At 40.0% G+C, this 24,530-nt stretch overlaps 2 protein-coding genes across 4 annotated transcripts in view; one reads left to right on the top strand and one right to left on the bottom strand.

Annotated features, from left to right (window-relative positions):
- Positions 1-17,328, top strand: part of zgc:158766 (uncharacterized protein LOC100009641 homolog) — a 26,512-nt gene extending 9,184 nt beyond the window's left edge. The window contains exons 4-24 of one of the 2 annotated variants that reach the window (XM_005934788.2): positions 3,005-3,208; positions 3,936-4,059; positions 4,481-4,574; positions 5,103-5,189; positions 5,416-5,532; positions 5,953-6,051; positions 6,251-6,393; positions 6,509-6,647; positions 6,765-6,887; positions 6,967-7,128; positions 7,262-8,130; positions 8,705-8,954; positions 9,230-9,319; positions 9,689-9,913; positions 10,087-10,257; positions 10,349-10,526; positions 10,647-10,763; positions 10,951-11,229; positions 11,652-11,878; positions 14,933-15,002; positions 16,993-17,328. In XM_005934788.2, coding sequence (XP_005934850.1) covers positions 3,005-3,208; positions 3,936-4,059; positions 4,481-4,574; positions 5,103-5,189; positions 5,416-5,532; positions 5,953-6,051; positions 6,251-6,393; positions 6,509-6,647; positions 6,765-6,887; positions 6,967-7,128; positions 7,262-8,130; positions 8,705-8,954; positions 9,230-9,319; positions 9,689-9,913; positions 10,087-10,257; positions 10,349-10,526; positions 10,647-10,763; positions 10,951-11,229; positions 11,652-11,878; positions 14,933-14,977 — 3,743 coding nt within the window. In that variant the 3' untranslated portion in view covers positions 14,978-15,002; positions 16,993-17,328. The remainder of the gene's footprint in view (positions 1-3,004; positions 3,209-3,935; positions 4,060-4,480; positions 4,575-5,102; positions 5,190-5,415; positions 5,533-5,952; positions 6,052-6,250; positions 6,394-6,508; positions 6,648-6,764; positions 6,888-6,966; positions 7,129-7,261; positions 8,131-8,704; positions 8,955-9,229; positions 9,320-9,688; positions 9,914-10,086; positions 10,258-10,348; positions 10,527-10,646; positions 10,764-10,950; positions 11,230-11,651; positions 11,879-14,932; positions 15,003-16,992) is intronic. The other variant, XM_005934789.2, reaches the window with a different exon arrangement.
- On the bottom strand, positions 16,570-24,530 carry si:ch211-269k10.4 (uncharacterized protein LOC100150242 homolog). 2 transcript variants are annotated; one of them, XM_042223797.1, is made up of 6 exons: positions 24,405-24,530; positions 21,968-22,144; positions 18,434-18,553; positions 18,289-18,345; positions 18,078-18,185; positions 16,570-17,994 (listed from the first exon to the last, which is right to left on the bottom strand). In XM_042223797.1, exons 2-6 carry the CDS (start codon positions 22,130-22,132, stop codon positions 17,893-17,895), a joined length of 552 nt encoding a protein of 183 aa, XP_042079731.1. In that variant the 5' UTR covers positions 22,133-22,144; positions 24,405-24,530; the 3' UTR covers positions 16,570-17,892. The 2 variants fall into 2 exon arrangements, with proteins under 2 accessions (XP_042079731.1, XP_042079732.1); XM_042223798.1 differs by having other exon boundaries at positions 16,570-17,991.

The following is a 24,530-nucleotide window of genomic DNA, read 5'->3' as shown; positions in this document are numbered from 1 at the left end:
AAATACATTTCACACATGAAAAACCCGTGCGTTTACCTGTACAAAGAGGAGTCTATCTAATATGGAGTCTATGATTCCTTTAATATTAGTGTCTTCTAATATCCGCAGGAAAACCTTGTGATCAGCAGTATCAAATGCTGTTCTAACAAGACAAGAAGACAGACGTGTCTACCATCAGAGTCTATAAGAAGGTCATTTGTAACATCATTAGCATTATCTGGATTATTTTGTAAACAATCTCTATGACACAAGAAGTCCAGAGAGTGGGACTTTTTGCTTATTTATTACTACACTAAGGATGTATTGTAGTTGCATATTTCCCTTCATTACTGTGAACACTGACACTTTAAATTGTGTTAACCCCAGGCTTGTGGTGGTGCTGTAGTACATATTCACTAATAAAATCGTAAAAGTAATTTATTTGTAGTTTTTAAAAGACACAATTAAAAAGTGTTTCACAGTCAGGATAAAATCCACACCAAGTGTAGCCTAAAAATCCTGACATACATGCAAGCATAAGTTCATACATGTATGTACCTACCTGAATGGGCAAGGCCTTGCCATGCAGGCAAGTACGTGCATGGTAATTATGTGCATGCAGGTAAGTACGCTGTGATTAATAAAACTTTAAAATGAATTCTAAGTTTAAGTGGAAGCAAGTGGTGGAAGTAAAGAAACAGTGTTGATATGTCATCGCTAGCTGCTTTTTTTTGTTTGTTAACGAGGAGGATGGGCTGGGTAGAATTCCACATAAAGATATGTGAGGGAGACAGCGTGTAGTAAAAAGTTATTGACTGACAATACAGGTTTGTTTGTTTAGTTTTGTTTAGTTTTGGGGTTTGTTTGGTTTTTATCAATTTTTCTTAGTTGAAAGAAGCAGTATAAGTTTAGAGACTCAAATGCTGGTCAAAAATAGTATAGACCATTACTAGTACAACAAATGGTGATTTAATCTGTGATAAATCTCTGAGAAATGCCTCTGTACTAGAAAACTGCACAGGCATTTTCAAAAATCTGACAGAATCTGAAACATCTCAGTTTTAACAGGTTTGGTTTACCGATGGTTAAATCATCATGTCACTAATCAAATAATACACCCTGAGGTTATGAAAACCTCTTAATAGCTAGATGGTGGTTTTGCAATAACAGCCTGCAGCAGGACTGGTTATAACAGTTCATTAGATGACTACAGTTGGAGTCTGAGTGCTCATAACTCTCAGCTACTTCATTCCGATTGGTGACAGATAACCTTTCACAGCCCACTCTGTGTGTTTTTTGGCACGTTGAGGGAACAGGTACAGTCCAACCCTGGAAAGAGCACTTTAGTCCCAATCCTGTGTTTTCTTTACTGCTGTCAGTCTGTTTTGTTTTCTGTTGGTGCGTTCTGGGTAGCTCAGGAAAACACTGATGTGAGAGTACCACCTAGGGAATCATGTTGTTTTTAGAGCTTCTTCCGTGAATTGAAATGTGAGGTTAAAAAAGGCAGTTTTGTTCATTCTCTAGTACTTAACATCGGGCAGTGCCAGACATTAGCTGTGAGTATTTGTGTTTTTTTTTTAAAAAGTGGTTTTAATTATGTTGAAAAAACAGCACTGGGCAAAAATACAGTATATAAATCAGGTTTTTCAGAGATTACTTCAGAGGGATTGAATTTCAGCTTTTGGCGAGCAGGTTTTTCCAGCAACATTATAGAAAGTCGTGTAAATTCTGTAAAAACTGGCATCCTATAGTGAGATGAGCCTTATCAGGAATGGAGGCTGCAGCAATCCCAGATGGGTTGCTCGTTTACACAAGTTTAACTTGTGAACAAATCAGCTGCTGGGGATGTTTTTGGAAAACAAACTTTTATAAATTGAGCCTTTGTCTTTTAACTATAAAAACCCGAAAGCTCGCTGACTCATACAAGTCTGTAAAACAAAGACTCTCTGATTGATTAAATTACTTGTGATATGAGCCAACAAATATCCTGATTCTTATATGTGATCACTAAGTGATAATAACCAGTGCTTGTTTAGTCTTTGATGACTTAAAAAAGTGTCAAACACAGAAGATAGAAAGCAGACTGTGTCACAGGACAATACACAGGAAGCTTTAGCCTACTTTTGTCACTTCCTCTCAAAACAAAGCATTTTAGGAAACCTGCAGCAAACACAAGCGTGGTCACACAGTCGCACAGGAAATGCACTAATTCTCTGAAGACAATAGAGGCTGAGCTGGGAGGGCTTATTATCACAGAACAGAGCAGGACAATACTCAAACTGCTTATACAGACAACACATCACAGATAGATAACTGCAAATTTATTATAGACATAACACTGAGTTTGTGTAAAGTTTTAGGCTCTGTTAATAGTTGGAGTACTTTTTAAAAACCTTTTTTAAGCTAAAATGGCATATATACTGTCCAAAAACCACAAAAATTCAATTAGTTATCATGTAGAACAAAGAAAAGCAGCAAATTGTCACATCACACATGATAAAATCAGTGTTTTCAGGGATTTTAGCTTCTGGACCACTATTTTCTGTTGATTAATTCTAATTATGTACCGTGCATGCTCATCTGTCCATTTCATCCCAGTTGTTGGCCAAGACACCATGAAGTATCCTGTAGGATGTAGAGATACTGGATTGGATATTAGAATGCAGGTTTGCAGCCTCAGGTTCAGGTCTGTAAACTGTGGTATCAATTAAAAATTCCAGGAGCACAATTCTTGTAAAAAGAGCCTTGAGCTATGTAGAAGTGAATAGGAGGAGGTGCAGGTATGAGAGTCTGCCTGTGACTCAGCCTGACTAAACACCTGGACTCTGTGATGACTCAGGTGAACTCACTAATTGAGTGCACTTAGCTGGCCACTAATAAACACACTTTCATGAGGTATCACCGCTAGGAAAGAGAGTACAGAAGTGAAAGGAAGCTTCAAATTTCTATTGATTGCACTGTGTTGTTGATTGCTTGCTTAATAAACATCAGACTAGTGCTCAGATTTTTTTATTTGTCTTTACAGGACAGCGTAACGACAGCCTGAACAGTGAAAGCAGGAGGTACAGAGCTAGTGGAGAAGAGTCACACAGTCCCAAAGCTGCAAATGGGACAACAATCAGAGTGGCCTCGGTACAAAGCTCCTCATGTGACTATAATTTAACCTTCCCCAAACTGGTGTCAGAGGTCAATCAGGAGCTGCTCACATCAGCGGCTGTGATCCTGCCAGGTAAAGGACAGCTGATTCAGACCCATCAGCCTGTACTGAAATTATTTTTTCCATCCATCCATCCATTTTCTCATAAATCCTGAACCATGAAATAATTCCCGAAACATTCAGCTTTTTTTGAAATTGCAGTATTTATTGAACTTTCTAACTAATTAAGAAAAAATGAATATCAATTTCCACATATGAGTTTTAACCTTGATCGTATTTGCTCATTTTTATCACATTTCTGATTTCCAACATTTCTGCGCATCTTAAAAATGTGCACTTTATTTAGGTTTTTTGGTGAAAATTATGATGTAATGTCTCAAAAATTAATAAAAAAATGATGAAAGATATTTCACTTCTTTTCAATTCTGAAATCATTCAAAAATAAAATAACACATAGCATTACTTGCCTAAGTGGAAAATTTCTCCCCCCCCCCCAAAAAAGCGAAGGTAATGGACCGAAACTTTTCTATTGATGCTAAAAAAGCAACAGCAATAGAAACTGAAACATCTACTAAATTATCTATCTAAGGGAGGCCTAGACAAAACCATTAAAAATGTGTGTTCTTATTATGTGAGTGATATTTCTCCTTGTTTTTTATCGAACTGGCATTTCCAAAACTTTTTTGCTCTAAAAAACATTAGTTTGTCATATCACTATGAAGCTTGAGCAGTTATATTTTTGGTGTGGGAAGAAAGTAGAGCTAAGTTCTGACCCCCATCTCTGCTTTCTCTCTACCAGGGACCAGAGACCGTAGTGGGAGAGCAGTGGTGCAGGTGTGCACAAGAGCTCCATTGTGGGCAAGTGAGACCTGCACCGTCCACGATCTGACGTGCTTACTTAGCTACTACTACTCAACTCTGCGGTAAGTCATGCATGCAGTATGCCGGTTTATTTTGTCTGGGTTAAAAATGACTTCTACACCTATCATTAACTTCTAAGGTGAACTCATCCAAGCTAGTGTTTTTAACACTTTTCCAGTTTTCTTTCCATTCCAGCTTTTATTTGGAGCTATAGAACAAAGAAGTCTTTCCATTAAGTATAGTTGAACATATTTTTTCATCCCTTATTAGATCTCTTATCAGACAACACAATGTGTTTGCTTTAAGGTCAACATCCATCCCCGCAAAATTGCTTAGAAAGTCTGAAACTTAACTTTAAGTGTCACTTCATCATCACAAAAATCTGTGTTCATGTACAAATTTGTCAGGTGTCAAAATATTGTATCACATCATGCCATCATGTGTTTGACAGATGCTACAATAACTGTAATGCTTCGGTTTTAGGAAAGAAAGGCGTGATCAAGGTATAACTGTTGTAATAGACTGCAGAAGGCAGCAGCCTGTTCCAGCTCTGTTGTCATCGCTGTCTGAGTTTCAGGTGAGCCCACACTGGAAAACATGTAATTACCCTCCAACACACCCGGAGAGTTTTCAGGCCCTCTGCTGCCTCCTGCACTGTAATGTTATGTGTCTCTCTGTCAGAGATAAAATACTGCCTCATTCCTTACACATTTCCTTTTGTTCTGCCTCTCTGTCTCTGGCATAGTGCGGTTTTTCTTTTTAAGAGGCACACCTTAAACTTGTAGTGTGTGCACTTCCAAGACATTTTTCTGAAAAAGGCTGGCCTCAGGGCCTTCGCAGAGGAGCCTGTCCTTGCTTGTCTGCTTTTAACCACACGCTGGGAGCAGGCTGGCTGCAGCTGACTCGCAGGAGAGATATCATACTCTGATAATACATTTCTTCCTGATGTAAAGGTGATAATGCTGTAAACCTTGACACAAACATCCGAAGTCACTTTGAACGCACAGTACTTAGCTGTTCATAGCATAAGAACTATATGCTGTATTATAATCTATGTGCTTTAAGTGTATCTTAAATAAAACATGCTCATGTGTTTTTTTTCTAGACTTTAATACCACATGCACTTTACTCAGTTCTGTTCCTGTCGGACAAAGAGGTAGCAAGCAAACCCGAGAGAGACATCAGTGTACAGGTAAAAATAGAATAAATGTGCAGTATTCATGTTGCTGAAGGCTAGGCCTAATTTTGTTTACACACTTGCAAGAATTCATTTCCATTTGTTACAGGGACGATTTTTGAAAGTTTCTTATCTGATCTTGTTACTGCAAGCCGTGATGACAGAGATTTTTTTTAAGCTGCGCAGGAGACGTGCTGTGACTGAAATCTGGATGTTTGTTTATGTTTTTCTTTTTCTCCAGACAGAAACTGTGTCATCTTTGAAGGCCCTGTTGAAGTACATTGACCAAACCCAGCTCACACGAGACCTGGAGGGCACCTTCCACTACGATCACAACCACTGGATCCAGTTCAGACAGGTGAGTGTGACTAAGGCGACTGGAGTAGAGTGTAAACATGTATGTAATACCTTTTTTCCAGTTTCATGGTTAGATGCTTGATTTCATAATGAAAAAAGACACCCAGATTTACAGGGCAATGCACCTCTAAGCCAGATAAAGATAGGAGAAGTTTGCTTTGAACTCTTACTAAGACATGACTAATGTAACCAAGGATTTTGCTGTCTAAAACAAATTATAGCTGAGTACTGAAAATAATGTAAAAGGGGAAAAAAAGAAAGCGTTCTGGCAGAAAGCCCCAAAGGCAAACTTCCACCACCAGCAAGCCAGTTGAAACATGATCAGTTTCACATTTGGTAATATCGCTGTTTTGACACTGTAGGTGTTAACAGTCTCACTTCCCTTGCTTTCATTCTTCCTCTTGTCTTCTTTTACTTACAGAAAATCGAACCTTTTGCCGCCAGCTGTAGTGCGGCCATCACCTCCCTTCAGGAGTCTATTAGCTCACTGAGCGCCAGCAGCAACCTAAAGACCTCTAAGGTCAGAGCAAAGCCCTGCAAACAGTCTGGCCTGCTGATTTATGTGTCTCCACTCACACACAATAGATGTCTGCTGGCTTTTTTTTTTTGTAGTAAAATGTTTACCAGTTTGTTTCATTCTTAGTTTCCAGGATATTTAAAAAAAAAAATCTACTGTGTAAATGTGACCATCCATTTACCCGTGTCCGTGTTTATGTCAGGAGGTGTCTGAGGTGTTAGAAAAGCAGAAGCATCTCATGAATTGTGTACTAGATGACACCTGTCTAAACCGACTCCGTCTGGAAGGTGGAACTGTACTTGCCCGTATCAGGAAGGAAGAAGCCTGCGACAATGAAAACTACAGGTAGATCATGATAGGACGCGATGGTGGTGCCCAATGGTCATAATGAGTAGTACCCATGATGATTAAAATAAACTTCTTGTAACCTGTCTGAATATTGTTTTTCATTTTTTTTCAGGGACACTGTCGACATGTTAAACGCACTCTACAATCAAGTAGATGAAGAAGTTCATAAGCTTGTGATCCTTTCAAACAAGTCACAGAAACAGTTAGAGAGCTTGCTGGAGGCGCACAGGTTTGAGGAGCAAACTCAGCAGGTGACTTTTACATTAAATACCATATTCCCACCTGCTCTGCAGAGCTTTTCTTGTTTTTTTTTTATCTCTTTAAAAAAAAGCATCCTCAGTAATTGACATTTCCTTTCTCTTTTTCAGATCAAACTTTGGTTCAGTGTCGCGGGAGAGAAGCAGCTTGCGCCTTTGGAATCATTAACTTTGTCTGCAGCCAAAATAAAGGAGATGAGAGAGAGCTTGAGCCAATTTCTGGAGGAATCAGTGGTAAAGATACCTCAACTGATTATGTTATATTTAACTTTTAGAAAGGATTCAGTGCTAAATTTATCTTTTTTGCTCACAGAACCAGCAGAGACGTGGCCTGCAGCTGGTCAAAGAGTCTCCAGAGGCCCTTCCAGGGGTTCTTCTCGACTTTAAACAACATCTGGGTTCCATTTTGAGCAGAGTTGAGCAAAGGAAGGCGAAGCTAGATATCCTAGCCAACCTGTATGAGTTCTATGATTCGGTAAGTAAAATTCATGCAAAATGATACCACATTTTAATTGATGACCTTTCTTAAAAGATTGAACACTGAACGGTTTGTATTTAGCCATATTGTGTATATCTAACATATTTAAACCACCTTTTTACACCTGTAGGCAAACCAGTGGATGGACCACTGTCAGGATTACTTCCATCAACTGAGTATGGCCAGCCCAGGGGGAAGATTTTCGCCCTCTGTGGTGCAGGTCCTACAGGATTACTGCATTGAAGCATCCAAATTCTCCATGGAAAACTTCAGCACGCTTAATGACATGGTGCTTTCACTGGAGTCTCCTGAGCAGCTGCAGCAGTGGAACGCCGTGTGGCACAAATGTAAACAGACCAAGCAGCAGCTGGAAGAGACTTTGGCTCGAGCCATGGCAGTAGCTCAGGACTCCACAGCTGCCGATACGGATTCTCTGAAGCCTGCAGAAGTTCAGATCATCACTCCAGAGCAGCGTGGAGCTAATGGATGTGTGCGTTTACCTGGACCAATTAAGCCATTAAATTTTGAGGACAACAAAAATCTCTCTGTCAGGCCTTTTTCCAAGAGTCCCACAAGTTCAATCTCCTCTTCATCGCACTTCACTTTCTCCCCCGACAGCGAGAGCAAACTGAGACAGAGCCCACCCATGTTTGATGACACAGACAGCGACTGCACTATCGACTCGATCGTCTCCTGCCGCTCCGAGCCCATCTACTCTGGAGCCTCCCGGGTGCGCAAGCAACCCATGAAGAAGATCATGAAGAAGACCATGAGCCATGAGCTATCCCCGAGAGACAGCACCCACTCGGATATCAGTCACATTCACGGATATACAGGCGTCTACATTAAGGGTTTGGAGGTGACCAATAACGTGTCTGCAGAGAAGAAGCTGCAGAGACCTGATGTGATGAGCCCCACGCTAGGCCGCAGCCGCAGCATGTCTACGCCCTGCAGGATCCATACCAGGCGCAGCGATGGAGATGGAAAGAAACAGAGCAGGTGAGGAATTAATCAGTTATATCAAGAATACGCTGGGATAGAATCTGATGAGTACGTAGTTATAAACAACACGTTTATGATGTTTTTGTAAGAGATGGAAAAAAATACCACACAAACTAACATTTTCATGATAAACTACACCAGCCTCAGGCCTGTTAAGCCAGTCATGTGAAGTTTTTAAAAAGCCTTCAAATTCTCATATTAAGTAACTGCTTTAAACCTGCCTCATACTTTCTTGGAACCGACCTGTTAAAAAGTAGTGTGTAGTTTTCAGGTGATTACTAGGCTTTAATGACAGTCTTGTGGTATTATTTTAATGGTGTTACAGTCAGTTATTGTCAGATTAGTCATAGACTTGCATACCTGCGAGTATTACAGGTAAAAACAAACCAGACCAGCCAAAATATTCAACTTTTTATATTATGAAATGAAGGCGAACAAATCTAACCCTCAGATTTGGAGTTTTTTAACTGTTTTTTTTTTTGGGAAACTCTCTGTCAAACAATCAAAATTGTCCACATTATCATCCCTGTTGTTCTCAGTCTTAACCCTGATGCGTCCTTCTGTTCAACAGTAAAGTGCAGCACATCATGGACGAAATGATTTCCACAGAGAGGGAGTACGTTCGCTCACTCAGCTACATCATTGAGCACTATTTCCCCGAAATGGAGCGCCTCGATTTGCCTCAGGACCTGCGGGGGAAACGGAGCATCATTTTTGGGAATGTGGAGAAACTGTGGGACTTCCACAGCCAGTATTTCTTAAAAGAGCTGGAGGCGTGCACCCAATCCCCGCTGTCCATCAGTAGCTGTTTTCTGCGGCATGTGAGTATCCTTACACTTAATTTGAAACAGCTTTCAGGTCTCGTTGCTTCATCGAGATGTGTTGCTGTATAGTTACTAGCTTAGTTTGTCATGTAGTGATTGTTTCATTATCCCACACTGGTCCATTATTGCTTGTGTGCTCATGTACTCAGCAACAAAATGAAAGTACCTGGTGAATTTACAGTCTCTGAATCATTCGGCACGCTTTGTGAATCATTCTGACATGTCAGCATACATTTTGCTGTAGTGTTGTAACTTGTTAATGTTGTGTGCAGGAGGATCAGTTTGGAATGTATGCTCTGTACAGCAAAAATAAGCCGCAGTCCGACGCTTTGCTCAGCAGCCACGGGAACGAATTCTTTAAGGTGCGTCTAGAATCTCTTACTTTGGTTACATTCCTCACACAGTGACTGGATACAGGCTGCAAAACAACCTTTCAACCTCTCTGATTATAGAAAGGTTTACGAGAAAATGACCCTACTGCTTACTGAACTTATTCATTTATGTGTCTCAGTTTCTATTTTAGGTGTTTCTTTTTAATCCGGCATCCAGTAAATTAAGCATAATTAGGTGTTAAAACAGGACATAATTTAGGGCATATGTAGTTTGTAATCATCAATCCCTCATGATGTCTGCTTTTGTAAGGATATCACAAACCCACGAATGAAGTGATGGCAGTTCTTTTTTTTAATTCCGGGCGTTTTTTAAAGTGTAATGATGATTTCTTCCTCCAGAATAAGCAGATGGAGCTCGGGGATAAGATGGACCTGGCATCCTACTTGCTGAAGCCCATTCAGAGGATGAGTAAATATGCACTGTTGCTCAAAGACCTGATAAAAGAGTGCAGCCAGTCCCAGGAGCAGGAGCTGAGTGACCTTCGCACTGCAGAAGAGATGGTCAAGTTTCAGCTCCGCCATGGAAACGATCTGTTGGCTATGGACGCCATTCGAGGATGTGATGTAAGTTATAGGCAGGCACAGATATGAAACAGAGATACTCAAACTTAGGTCATCAAAGCTATTTTTGCTGGAGTTCATTGTGTTAAATGCGATACAGTAGAATAAGGTCAGACTCCCACCAGGAATCGCATTGTTCTCGCTGATGTGTGCAAGCAGCCATGTTTCCTCTCCAGGTGAATCTGAAAGAACAGGGTCAACTCCGCTGCCAGGATGAGTTCATGGTCTGGTGTGGTCGCAGGAAATACCTCCGCCAAGTCTTCTTGTTTGAAGACCTCATCCTCTTCAGTAAGACCAAGAAGATAGAGGGAGGATATGACATTTACATCTACAAACAGTCTTTCAAAGTAAGAATTTATTGTTTGAGGAGGATTTTTTTTGTCTGGACTGCTTTTAGAGTAGAGCTTTACTTTTATATTCTTATTGTTTTCTGTATAGACAGCAGAGATAGGCATGACCGAAAATGTCGGTGACAGCGGCCTACGCTTTGAGATCTGGTTTCGTCGGAGGAAGTCACAAGACACGTTTATACTCCAAGCCAGCTCTGCAGAGGTCAAGGCAGTGTGGACAACTATTATTGGGAAGATTCTGTGGAGACAGGCGCTCAGAAACAGAGGTCTGTTTCTGTGACAGACTGTGCACTTTGACACAAACTCTTAAATACATCATACAAAACAAATAAGGTGACACACACGAACATTTAGTCATTGGAGATATTTTTGTGTTGGGATTGTAGAGCTGCGCATGCTGGAGATGGTGTCTATGGGAATTGGAAGCAAACCGTTCATGGACATCAAGCCAAGTGACGCAGCTATCAGTGACAGAGCCATTGAGTATACCATGAAGGGGGCAGGTGAGCTGACTTTGGGAACTAAATATTCTTTTTCTTTCTAATGGAATATCTGTGTTTGCTATTTGCGTCATAATCAGTGCAATTAATGCATTAATCTTTCTGAAGGTGTGATAACAAATAAAGTAGCACAACATTGGTTTTCATTGTTGCTTATCTAACAGCTCACTTCACTTCTCTCTAATGCCAGAGTCGAGGACAAGAGCGTCCATCGCAGTGTCCTCATTTGAACACGTGGCCTCGTTCAAGAGGCCTCACTCCACCATCTCCAACAGCAGCACCTCCTCCTCCAGCAGCCAGTCGTCCTCCTCCCTGCTGGGCTCCCTCAATCTCCACCTGTACTCCTCACCCTCTCACCCGCACACACTTTCGCACCCAGCAGGCAGCGTTCCCTCCTTTACCCAGTGGCCCTATGACTGCATAGAGGAAGATGAGCTGGAGCAGGACACCGTGAGCCAGCCCTCCATGAGTGAGTGACCAGATGTGCATTCGCCAGTTTTGTTTTGTTTGTTCACAGTTTCTCAAGTGTGAACCTTATCCAATCTAATCACAGAGCACAGAACAGAGCAAACTTTGGTAATTTGCACTTCAAACTAACCCAAAATTATTACACAAAACTGCATTGCATGATAAACAATAGAACAAATAAGTAGACATGTAAATAAAACATGCAGTTAGGTGCCGTGTTTGCTGCTACCACAAGGAGTCACCAAAGTCACAAATTCCTACACATAAAATGTGTAAATAAATGTTTTTTTGAACGCTTTAATAACGTGCAAATGACAGAAAATTTTAAACTCAAGCTGTGAATGAAGGGAACAGAGTCCTGTCTTGCTGATCTTGTATTGCTTTATTTATATATCTAATTTTTCTCCATGCTTTCTGTGACAGTCATTGAGAGCTCTGAGACATCCTCTCAGTGTACATCCAGTGAAAGTGTGACAGGACTGAATACGCTCGCCGTACCCGGGCACACCAACGTCACCATGGAATCTTACAACAACAATGAGTCCTCTTCTTTCCTCTGCTCCACCACACCTCCATCCTCCATAGCAGAGCCCTCGATTTTCCAGAAAGATGAAGACCTCCAGCCCCAAGGCACCAAGTTTATCACAGCAGTGAGTGTTTGATTTCCGTCATTGTTATTGTTATATATGTAAAAGAAAACTGAGGCTGTATTGTTGCAGCCATCACATGTATTTCATACTTTACCTCTGCCTAGCTTCACTTCTTCCCTTCTCCTATGATAATTTTCATGTTACAGCTTTCTAAGAAGTTGTCATTTAACTTTGGCACATTGTTCCCTATTTGTGGTTCATATGTGCCTCTTTGATTCTGTGTAGCAGTCTGGAAAGCAGAAAAGACCAAGACAAAACACGCTCAGTTGCCACTCAGTTAAGGTTTTTGTGGAAACCTTTTTTTTAAAAGTGTTAAATTGTATGTGTGGTCATTGTGGTTAGTGTTAGCAGTTTCCACTGTTATTCAACTGCATCATTTGTTTCTGACAGTCATTTTCCATTCAGTTAATAAACGCAGGTGGGCTAAATAATACAACATCTCTTTGTACAACATATATAACAGGTCACCACAAACAAACCAAAACTAATCAACAGGACTTTTCAGTCCAAGTGACATTTCCTGAAACCCCTTTCAGACATGCACTCCCTCCCAGCAACGTGCTGATCTTTGAACATGTCGGCTTCGTTTCTGAATTCATCTGTCACGCATTTTCGCCGTTCTTAATCTGGAAGCGTGATCTTTCTCTCTTTCTAAGCCCGAGCGTGAGAGGCAGGTGCAGCTGCTGCAGCACGCAGTCTTTTCTAAGGAATCGTAAATACACAGACGATGCCCGCGAGCGCGAGACAACTAAACGATCCAAAGTGTGATGACAGTTCGACAGACTCATTTGGACATTAGTGGCAAAAATTGCATAAATAAGGCTGTAATTTGATGAAGCGAGCAACGTTTGTAAAGCATTTTGAACATTTTCTGCAAAGAAACTGCATGACTGACTGGATTGGCTGCAGCTATATGTGCCTGTTATTGTAGTTTATAGTTTTTAAGATAAAACAGCTGAGGCAGAAATGAGCAGTTATTTACATCTACGCTCATGTTATTCTAAAATGTCTCTCTGAAATCTTTTTTTTTTGCAAACAGCAACAACATTAGGATTGGAAAGAACAGCTGTTCAAAAAACAGTTTAAAAACTGTTGAACAAGAAATATAAAACTACTTTTTAAAGAAACTTCAAGCTGGAAACATAATTTACTTATTTTACTCATTTTAATTTACATAATACTGCACTTCACATAAAGCGGGCCGTCCATCATCTGCAAACCTTTTAAGGTCTTTTCTTGAAAATATATATGTTTTCATCACGTTATCTACACCTGGATCTTTAGCTACGAAGCGCACACTCCTTATTAGACAGCTATACTAATGAAGCCGAGTGTCCTGTAAAGGGGAACTGGTTATTTAAATGTTATTTTTAAGGTGGATGTCTTGAAGCAGAAGTACAGTGGGGCAAAAAAGTATTTAGTCAGCCACCGATTGTGCAAGTTCCCCCACTTAAAATGATGACAGAGGTCAGTAATTTGCACCAGAGGTACACTTCAACTGTGAGAGACAGAATGTGAGAAAAAAAATCCATGAATCCACATGGTAGGATTTGTAAAGAATTTATTCGTAAATAGGGTGGAAAATAAGTATTTGGTCACCTCAAACAAGGAAAATCTCTGGCTCTCACAGACCTGTAACGTCTTCTGTAAGAAGCTTTTCTGTCCCCCACTCGTTACCTGTATGAATGGCACCTGTTTGAACTCATCATCTGTATAAAAGACACCTGTCCACAGCCTCAAACAGTCAGACTCCAAACTCCGCCATGGCCAAGACCAAAGAGCTTTCGAAGGACACCAGGAAAAGTATTGTAGACCTGCACCAGACTGGGAAGAGTGAATCTACAATAGGCAAGCAGCTTGGTGTGAAAAAATCAACTGTGGGAGCAATCATCAGAAAATGGAAGACATACAAGACCACTGATAATCTCCCTCGATCTGGGGCTCCACGCAAGATCTCATCCCGTGGGGTCAAAATGATCATGAGAACGGTGAGCAAAGATCCCAGAACCACACGGGGGGACCTGGTGAATGACCTGCAGAGAGCTGGGACCAAAGTAACAAAGGTCACCATCAGTAACACACTACAACGGCAGGGAATCAAATCCCGCAGTGCCAGACGTGTTCCGCTGCTGAAGCCAGTGCATGTCCAGGCCCGTCTGAAGTTTGCCAGAGAGCACATGGATGATACAGCAGAGGATTGGGAGAATGTCATGTGGTCAGATGAAACCAAAGTAGAACTTTTTGGTATAAACTCAACTCGTCGTGTTTGGAGGAAGAAGAATACTGAGTTGCATCCCAAGAACACCATACCTACTGTGAAGCATGGGGGTGGAAACATCATGCTATGGGGCTGTTTTTCTGCCAAGGGGACAGGACGACTGATCCGTGTTAAGGACAGAATGAATGGGGCCATGTATCGTGAGATTTTGAGCCAAAACCTCCTTCCATCAGTGAGAACTTTGAAGATGAAACGAGGCTGGGTCTTCCAACATGACAATGATCCAAAACACACCGCCCGGGCAACAAAGGAGTGGCTCCGTAAGAAGCATTTGAAAGTCCTGGAGTGGCCTAGCCAGTCTCCAGACCTCAACCCCATAGAAAATCTGTGGCGGGAGTTGAAAGTCCGTGTTGCTCGGCGACAGCCCCAAAACATCACTGCTCTCGAGAAGATCTGCATGGAGGAATGGGCCAAAATACCAGCTACTGTGTGTGCAAACCTGGTAAAGACCTATAGTAAACGTTTGACCTCTGTTATTGCCAACAAAGGTTATGTTACAAAGTATTGAGTTGTATTTTTGTTATTGACCAAATACTTATTTTCCACCCTGATTTACGAATAAATTCTTTACAAATCCTACCATGTGGATTCATGGATTTTTTTTTCACATTCTGTCTCTCACAGTTGAAGTGTACCTCTGGTGCAAATTACTGACCTCTGTCATCATTTTAGGTGGGGGAACTTGCACAATCGGTGGCTGACTAAATACTTTTTTGCCCCACTGTAGTTGCTTCTATAGTTTCACTCACTACTTTTTGCTCTTTTGTTTTTACCAGAGCAAGACCTCTCATATAGCAGTAGGCCTGTCTACATTGGTCTGACTCAGAGCTGAGGGGTTTTAGCTCAGTAAGTAAACGATGTCACAGGGGTGGACATCTGTAATGTTCCCTTCGCAACCTCATTAACAACTGTGAGGATGTAGCCGTGGCCTGAATACTAATATGTGTGAAAAAAAAAAAATCTTTTGTGTTGTGTGCTGCGTGGGAGTTTGTCCTGATGGGTTTAGTGGGCTGTCCTTCTGATGGGTGGTTTGGCTCTTTTTCATGTTTCTCTACCTTTTTTGGCATGAGGGTGAAGCGAGTATCATAATAAAAATGCTTGAACACATGCATGTTATGTTTTAAGAGTGATTTTTTTTGTATAGTATCTGTGTGAGTTTTGCGTTTTTAAGAATCTTGCTGTTTTTTAGCTCAAAAAGTGGAAGAAATTTTATTTTTTTAAAAACAAGGCATTTATAAAATAGCCAGTGCAGCTGGCAGTATTAACGTGTGGACGTAATATATTTTTGTAAAAAAAAAAAAGACAGCACAGGCTCTTTAAATTCTAAGATAATCTTGTCCTTAGTGGCTCTAAAGGTTATTTAAATGACACGCTATCGATGTTTATGTAACACCAAACTAAGCAAAATGCAGAAGCAGCGTGTGAAGAATTAAGTATGAAGAGCGTAAGTAACAGCCAGGCGCTGTTGAGCAAGCGTGAGAACCTCGATCAAAGAAAAAGTCTGGGAATTCTGCAGGTTTGGAGCATTCAGGTGTAGGAAGGGTTTCAGGGTCATTTTCCAAACAATTTAAAGTAATTCTTTACAAACTAGAGAACCTTTTATTCTCAAATGTAACGCTCAAGACATTTGCCAAACGTTCCCAGCAAATTGCTGCGGTCGGACCGTTCGATACGCAGAGCTACATCTCAGACGCTACACATGTCAATTCACATGTTAAGTGTGTGACAGTATAATTAGAAAGAGGGTGAAACTGGAGATGTTTGGCAGTTATGAACAGCACCATGTTTGGTAAAAAGCAAACACAGCATATCACCACAAACACCTCAAAACACCTCAAAACTGTCAAGCGCGGAGGAGGAGTGATGATTTGGGGCCTGTTTTTCAAACACAGAACCTGGGCACCTTGCAATCACAGAGTTGACCGTGAACTTTTCTTTATACAAAAGTATTCTAGCATCAAATGTGAGGCCACCTCTCCAACAGCTAAAGCTTGGCCCAAATTACAGAGTACAGCAGAATCATGGTTCTGCCGTCCAGTCAACGTCCAGTTCTTGAAGTTAAGAGCGCAGCAGATAAGCAAATACAAACCTCAGTAACGTGAAGCACTGTAGTAATAAAGACCAAAGTTTCTTCACAGTTGTGTGAGAAAATGATAAGGTCACACAGAAAACCATAACTTCAAGTTACTGTTGCTAAAAGTGGTTATACAGCCTCCTGAATTGTGCACCGCACTTCATTTTTTACACGCTGCTTCTGCATTTTGATTGCATAGATAATAACACAGTTTATTTATTTATATCTTTTAAAAGCTGGTAAGAACTGGGTGTCCTGATAGGTAAAAGCTTTTTATGATCCCTCTACCTTTAAGCATATTAAAGGTATGCGTTGTGACAAATAAATAAATCACTCATGTACTTTCTGTCCAACTTTAATACATTTAATCAACATTACAGGTTAAAAAAAAAATTAGAATGTTTTTGCTTTAATTGCCACACAAATAAAACATTTAGTAAAGAAAAAGCTGGCATCTTTATTTCGACTGCTGAAGGTTGTGTTGTTTTGGTCGTTTTTTTAGACAGTGCACAGTTTTGCTCACCTTCCTGATGTTGTGTGAAACCCTGATGCCTTAAAATCACTAAGCATTTTACAGTTGACAGGTGTTCATCTAGCATGCGATGTGGTTTTGCTTTATTAAAAGGTGTATTGGGAGTGTTTTCTTAACTGACATGCTTAATGCTGCATGTTTACTCAACTTAAACCTTTCTGATTGCATCATATTAAAAAAAGTATTTTTTACACGTCTTTTAACATTTTTCGTTTTGCATTTCTTTGCAGCTTTGAGGTCTGCAGGAGGCAGCAGCTTGTACTTCACGGCGAGGAGACGGAAAAAATAAGCGGATTAAAGCTTCACAGCACTACAACTTTAATGACTAAAATGCAACTTATTACATGACATTTCGTTACAATACTGTAAATGTATAACTGACACATAATATACGCTGTCGTGATGGTACGTCAGAGGTCTGTACATTTTTTTTGTAAGCTAGCCATGTGTTTATACTGTAGATGTATTTTACAAAACAAAACATAGCTGACCAATCCCGACAATGTTGTACTGTCGCACTTCTCTTGCAGTCAGTCCTTGTACAGAAGATTAAAATGTTTTAAACACGTGGTTGTATTTGTTGTTACACTGGGGGAAGCTGTTCTTTTACATACAAAAGTCTTCAAAGTTGAGCAAAACGCTCAGTGCGTGAAAACATCTCAAAAGTGTGAGTGCACGCAAAAACATGCAACCGATATTTCCACTGATAAAAAAGTATGAGTGTAAAAACCACACACAGAGGGACCCTTGCAAATATACAGAAGTGAACTAAGAGACTCAGCACTACCGTTAAACAAAGAGATGCAGGGGCTGAGTAGAAAAAAGGTGGTTTTTCCTGCACATGAGAGAAGCTGACACTCGTTTACCACAAGTCCTGTGTTCTCAGTCCGAGTCAGTCTTTACACACAGACCACAGCCCAGGCTGTGCAGCGGGGGTTTGTACTCCAGTATAGACAATTGAGACAAAACTGAAAGCCACACTCAGACTATAGACAACACTAAAGGTTTGCATCACTTAACTTCTTTTAAGCATAAATATATTGTTCCCTATTCCTCTTCATTCAAACACTTTATTTACAGAATAGTATTATTTATCCTCACTTTCTTCTCAGTAAATTTCATCAGTTTGATTATTTGTTTTTTGCACGTTTCTCTTTGGAGAACCAGAAGCAGAGGACTGCAGAGAGGGAAACTTCAAGCCCCAGTACACAAAGCTCCAGTATCTCCATCTGCTAGAAACAAATAAAAACATTACATTTCTTTTACAAAATTATAAAGGAACAGTTCGTTTTGTCATATTTATAACGTGTCTTACCCTCAGATGATCTTCATTTTGTGGATCCCACTTGGCCAGGTCGACGCTTATCAGAAGAACTGCAAGAAAGGCCACAATAATGCAGCCGCCGTTTACTGTGAGGCACACCTGTAAAAAAACAACAACAAAAACACAGTATTCTTTAAACTAATGATCACATTCACCATCTGTAGCTGTATTATCTGTCAGACTTGTGCTGGGTTTTACTCACACTAAGCAATGCTGGGTATTTGAACAACAGGTTGGAAACAATTCCGGCGATTATGAACTGCAAAGGAGGAAAATAGAGTTTAGAAAGTACCAGAAATTAGTCTTCTCTACTTAGTACGTAATTTTCTGTTTGAGCAGAGACGTACCAGCGAGCCGCTCAGTTGGGAAACTCTGAACAGAGAGAAAAGCGACTCATGGATCTCCTGGGTTGCTGCAAAAACTATTCCCACTCCGATGCTGAGGAGGCCACTCACCATCTGCAAAGACTGAAGGAGCAACATAATATTTACATGGCATTAAGATCAACAGTCTTTTTTTAAGATTTATTTTCGGCCTTTCTAAGAAGGAATGAAATGCGTGAAAGGGCCTGGGGTTTAATTGAATTGAGGCCCTTGCAGAAGCATTTAGGTCAACTGTATTTCGCATTAGGAAGCATTCTGTAGTGAGTTCTCAAGCATGGATCACATCATAGACGAAGTCTGAATTCTTGATTTCTTCATTGTCACCTTTAAAGGCTTCTTATTGACACAGACTTGTGGCCGTGGCCTGGAGGTAGTGGAGGAAAGTGATTAAGCCAACAAGCTGTGGTAACACATTTCTATTTATCAGATGGACTGCATGTGAAAAGACAGAGATATTGTAGAACCTGGACTTATTTTTATTCATGCATTGAGCGAGTTCATGGTTTTATTGGTCGGCCTATTTGAGATTACACTGTGCTGTGTGGGGCTTGTGAGCCTAACATAAGAGGGATGCATTCACCTGTTATATAAAGCTCAGAAAGATAAGGATCGCTTCATGACAAATGCAGTTATTTGAAAAAGATTTTTCACAGTCGGCTAATTTTTCACAGCAGTTTCTTTTTCACACCCCATGATTCAACAGCTTCTAGAGCCACTTTTAGCAGCAATAACTTCAAGTTCCTGTATGTATGTATAGTTTATCAGTCTCTCACACTGGTGGGGAAGAATTGTGCCTCACTCTTCTTTACAAAAGCTTTAGGTTCATTGAGGTTTGTGGGCATTCATTTATATACAGCTCTTGCCACAGCCAGGGCATTTCAATTAGAGTTGTGGTCTGGATTTTCATTGGGCTATTGCACCATCTTGATTATCTTCTTTTTGGGGTTGTTTTTTCAGCTTTTCTACTGGCCTGTTGTATGAGCTGCTTTTCAGCAAAACTGTTGCTGTTGGACAGATGACCTCACGTTTGTCTCTAAAATAATTTGATATATAAAGGAGTTTACAGTCACCTCAATGAGTGTAAAGTCCCCAGGTCCTGTAGCTGCATAAATAAGCACAAATCATCACACCTCCACCCTCTATGTTTGACAGTTCGTATGGGGTGTTTTTGCTAATATGCTGCGTTTTTGTTTTGTTTTTGTTTTTTTTTGGGGGGGGGGGTTGCCAAACATGCTGCTGTGCATTTTGTCAAACATCTGTGCTTTGGTCTCACATGCCCAAAAGATTCCAGAAGTCTTGTAGCTTGCTTCTGATCCAATTTTGCAAACCTAAACTGTGCAGCCGTGTTCTTTCTAGGGAGAAGATTCTTTCTTTCGGCACGTTTTCCAAACAAGTTATTCAATTTAGGCTTTTTAAAAACTGTACGGTCATAAACATTTAACATTTAACACGCTAACTGAGGCCTGTAGAGCCTGAGATGTGGCTCTTGGGTTTTTTGCAATTTCTCTGAGCGTTGCACAGTTTGACCTAGGAGTGAATTTGCTGAGACCTCCAGTCCGGGGAGGATTACGGACTGCTCCACACCAACAAACTGACAAAACGTCAGCTTTTATTCAGGTCCCATGAAAAGTTTCATTTTCACATGACCATATACGAAAAGAAACATCATTATCCCATGCACGCCTGGGTGCAACAATATTACTTTACAAATGAAAACTATTGTGCTCACATGATAAGTGCCCTGGACAGAAAACGGCATTGTGCTGTGGACAGCTATGAGAAACATTTACAAAACATTGTTTATGGTCTTCTGAAAAGCTCGCTAACAGCGGTTTGATGATTTTAACCACTGTTATATTCGACATATACAAGTGTTTGGGTGTATGGGTAAATGATAAGCTTTTTATAATGTGCACATTGCTAATCTTTCCAGGAAGCTCAGAGTGAAGGTTTTTATTTGATGAATCAAAATTACTTTACAGTTTCTTCTAAGAAAAAATGGGTGCAAACAACTTTTCTTTCTATGATTTATTATAGTATAGATGTACTATTTTTTATAGTATAGATTTATAGATAGTATAGATATAGTATAGTATAGATGTACTGTACTGCTCGCCACCTCCTCAGGTTTACAGATTCTTGTTTCAGCGTACCACACTTCTCTACAATTTATTGCAAAGTCTCCGAATCGCATTCTCTATGGTAGGTAACGATACTGGGTAAACTCCCAGTTTGTACTTTGTACCCATCTCTGTCCAAGTACCAATAGTTACCAGCTATGTGCCACTAACAGTTGCTATTAGATGTGCCGAGGGTTTTGACAGACCTGGTGAAAGCTGTGTTTTCGTACTACGTACTGTGGCATGGACTAGTTTGCAGAAAGGGTTAAACTTTGACGCGTATATCTATTGTTGAATTACAGGAAACAGTTAATGAGATCTGGATGAACTTTTTTTAATGTGGTTGTGGTGGATATTAGTATATTGTTTGTTATACTGTAGATTTTGTATTTTATGATGCGTATGTTGTATTTTATACAATAAAATACAAGCATTTTGTATGATCCCATCTCTCTTGTAAATTGGATGGATTGACAGTATCTCAGTGGCTGGTAAAATACAGGTAACTTAATAAATCCTAGACACATTCACACAGCAACAGGACAGATCAATCTCAGATCCTCTTACAATAACCCTTTTTTATTCATGAATTCCTAAAGAGAACATTCTTAATTAATTTTAATGTGGAAAACTGTTCTTATGCATGATAATCAGTTACTGTGGGTCATTACTCTAAAGAGCTAATAAACATGCCTACATAAGCAAATGAAGGCAAAGAAGGGAAAGTTGATTATGAGCAATTGTTCGATGGTATTAATATTAAATAAGTAAGTTTGTGAACTTTATTATCTATCCTTTAGTTTTAAAAGCAATTGTGCACACTTTTTACCAATTAGCACATTATAAAGGGTTATATGAAACCGTTTTTATACATGAAGCAACAAAAACACCGAGCATTTCCTGTTGCTACTGCCCACATCTGCTCAGAGTGCTCTTGTTATTTTGGATAGGTCTACACATCATATGTGCTTTGCATGAACACTCATAAATGTTTTTAAACATGAAATTAAAAAGTAAGAAATAAAAATTCCCCTGTGGATGTCTATGCAACGTTTGAAAAAAGGATTCATACATTTAGGTGTGAGAAAATAAAACTTGCTTTTTTTTCTCGATGTGCAACATACAAAGTGTGAAGCATATTCTTAAATAGCAGACAAAACAAAACAAATCCAATGTGAGAGGTTATGCAGGTCATTAAATTTTGGGCATTTATGAGAGCTTATAGGGTTTAATGACTGCTCATATCTTTGTTGACAAAGTAGTTTGTATTATTGTATTGTCTCCTTTTGCTGGTATTAGCAACCATCAGCGTGCAATCGCTCTGTGGCACATCACTCAAATTCACACTTCACAAAGACTGTTGTTTGAGTCCTCTTACCCCCAACACAGCTGGATGTTTCTGCATCAGATCGTGCAGTGGCCCTTTCTTGTCTGGTATCATCTCAGAGGCCTGATAATAACGCACTACTGGCTGCTCCCTCTGTCCACCTCTGTGGCAATCGTCCTCATCATGGATGTCCATATCAACATCAGCGCAGGCCATGGTGCTTCTGGTCTGGAGAGATAATTGTTTTCATTATCATGCATAATTAAATCATCCATCCATCCAGTCGCTTGCGTTTATCCTTTTCAGGGTCGCGGGGCATAATTAAATCATTGTTAGCTAATTGTTAACTTGTGTATGTTGTGTGGTGCTTTTTTTATATGGCGCAACTACTGCAAAGGCCTTGAGAACAGCTACATGGTATTTGTTTTTAAATATAATACTGTAATGTAACTGTGCATGTAAAAGATCCAGCAATCCCTTTTGTCCTCTGCAGAGGGCATAACTATGAGAATACACTTTATGCACTCTGTATGAGCCCTACTGTGTGGTCAAGAAGACATCCTGGTCTTTCTATTGATAACACATTTGTGGGGCCTGGCTAACAAGACCACATGGACTTTCTTTTCAAAATAACAGGAATGGCAGCTTCCACGTTTTATAGCCACACAGGAGTTTGAGCGATAAAATTTGAGAGTCTTACTTTTGATTTAGTGGGACTTTAGAAATGTATAGTAATTCAATCCCTTTGAAAACAAAATATTTATCTCTGCGCTAGACAGCAGGACTTACTACCTCTTATTTATTTTCAACCTGGGTCAATACTTCAAGAAGCAGAGGGCAGAGTGAGGCAGAAAGATTTTTACTCAATATTGTGGAAGTAGAGTCGGATCAAGAGCTGTCAGGAGACGACGTGGGGGAAGGCCAGACATTAAAGGATGAAGGTGAAAGCTCGGCGGAGAACATACCAGGTTTTGAGGTGATATGTCATTAGAAGTATTCTTTGATAAAGGGCTTACAATTTCTAGAGAAGGAAAAGCCTTGTTTCACACAGACACACCAGCTTTTGATTTATATAATTCATACTAGAAGTGCATTAAGCTTTACCTCTCCTGTCTTCATCAATTCAGTTTCAACCAGAGAATTATTTTTAACATGAAAAATGAAAACAGAACAACATTGCTCATAACCACAGCTGGCGCTGATTATATCAGACGGAAAATAGGTAACTAGGTTTTAGAAAAAAAAATGTCAGCACATACCAGACCAGAGGGAGGTGCTCATCTCCAAAGGCAACATTAAAACCGAAAATACTCTTCAACATATCTGTGTTCACGCATGACTCAAATTTAGTGATTCCTAGTAGTATATATAGGTCAAGACAGATTAGGCTTCCATCAAAGTGACAGAAAATAATTAGGTCCTGAGGTCCTGACCACAACGCTGAGACCACCGAAGGATGAGTCCCTTCACAGGTCGGTGTCCTGTACGGCCGCTGAGAAACACAATCCCACAACTTCCGAGTCCTAACTTACACAATGCTTCCTATCCATAATAGAGTGTCATCATTTTGCTCCTGTTCAGGGCCCTCAAAACCCTTCAATCTGGCCTCCTCCACCTCATCTCCTGACAGCACTGAGTCCGACTCCCCTTCTACAGGTCCTAGTAAGATCCTTTCTCGCTCAGTCCTCTGTAATGCCACCCGTGATCATTGTTAAACCCAGGTTTAGGGGAGTATTTACATGCACAGAATGGAAAAAACGTTTGACTATGAGGAGTTCTTTGTTATAATAACAGTATTCCAGGATTTAACAGTTTTAATATTAATGAAATAAAAAGAAATGCACAGAAAAATGGACGAATATCATTACATCACATCAGCCTGTGAGCAAACAAGACCTGATGTCCACTACAAGGGACGGATGATAACACATATGAAAGAAATGTTGCCGTAATGTTTACTTCAACCACAATACTTAAATTATCTGAAAAAAATCTTTCAGCAGGATTTTAAAAAGTAAGAACGAAGGTTTCCTTGAACTTTTTCTAACACCGTGAGGTGATTATTTATGGTTATTGTGCTGCATTCAGGAGACAGTTGCATATACTATTGCTACTTCTTTGCCATATATGGTGGATACAACACACGATACTGTTTTACTGAATTTGTTTCAAGAGACAGCAAGAAAATTCAAAAGTGAAAGATATTATGTGTTAGATTTATAGCCGTTTAAAGAGCCACACATTTACAGGCCAAAAAACGACAAAAAATAATGTTAGTTATCATCAAACCGAGTGAGAGTAAAAACGACAAAAAGTGGATTGTGACAGCAGCTGTAATCCACATAGGCTTTAATGATTTTTAAAATTATTTTTTTCTAACATGAAAAATCAAATCTACAAATATATACAGATGGATGTGCACAAATGCAAATATATATATTTTAGCAACGATTTTTTTCAGTGTAGTAGAGAAGATCGAGAGTCTTACCCCGTTTGGCTTGAGCAGTCTCTAATTCACAGTCTGCATCTGTCTCGCTCATGAGTCTTTCTCTTTAGGCATGAATTCAACTTCCCTGCAGCTCACAGATGAGGTCATCGTGCCCTTCAACTTCCT

Source organism: Haplochromis burtoni, unplaced genomic scaffold (genome assembly GCF_018398535.1).
Source record: "Haplochromis burtoni strain Fernald_Lab_line unplaced genomic scaffold, NCSU_Asbu1 Contig_120, whole genome shotgun sequence".
Classification (NCBI taxonomy): Eukaryota; Metazoa; Chordata; class Actinopteri; order Cichliformes; family Cichlidae; genus Haplochromis; species Haplochromis burtoni.
This window is presented reverse-complemented; position numbering and strand designations above follow the sequence as displayed.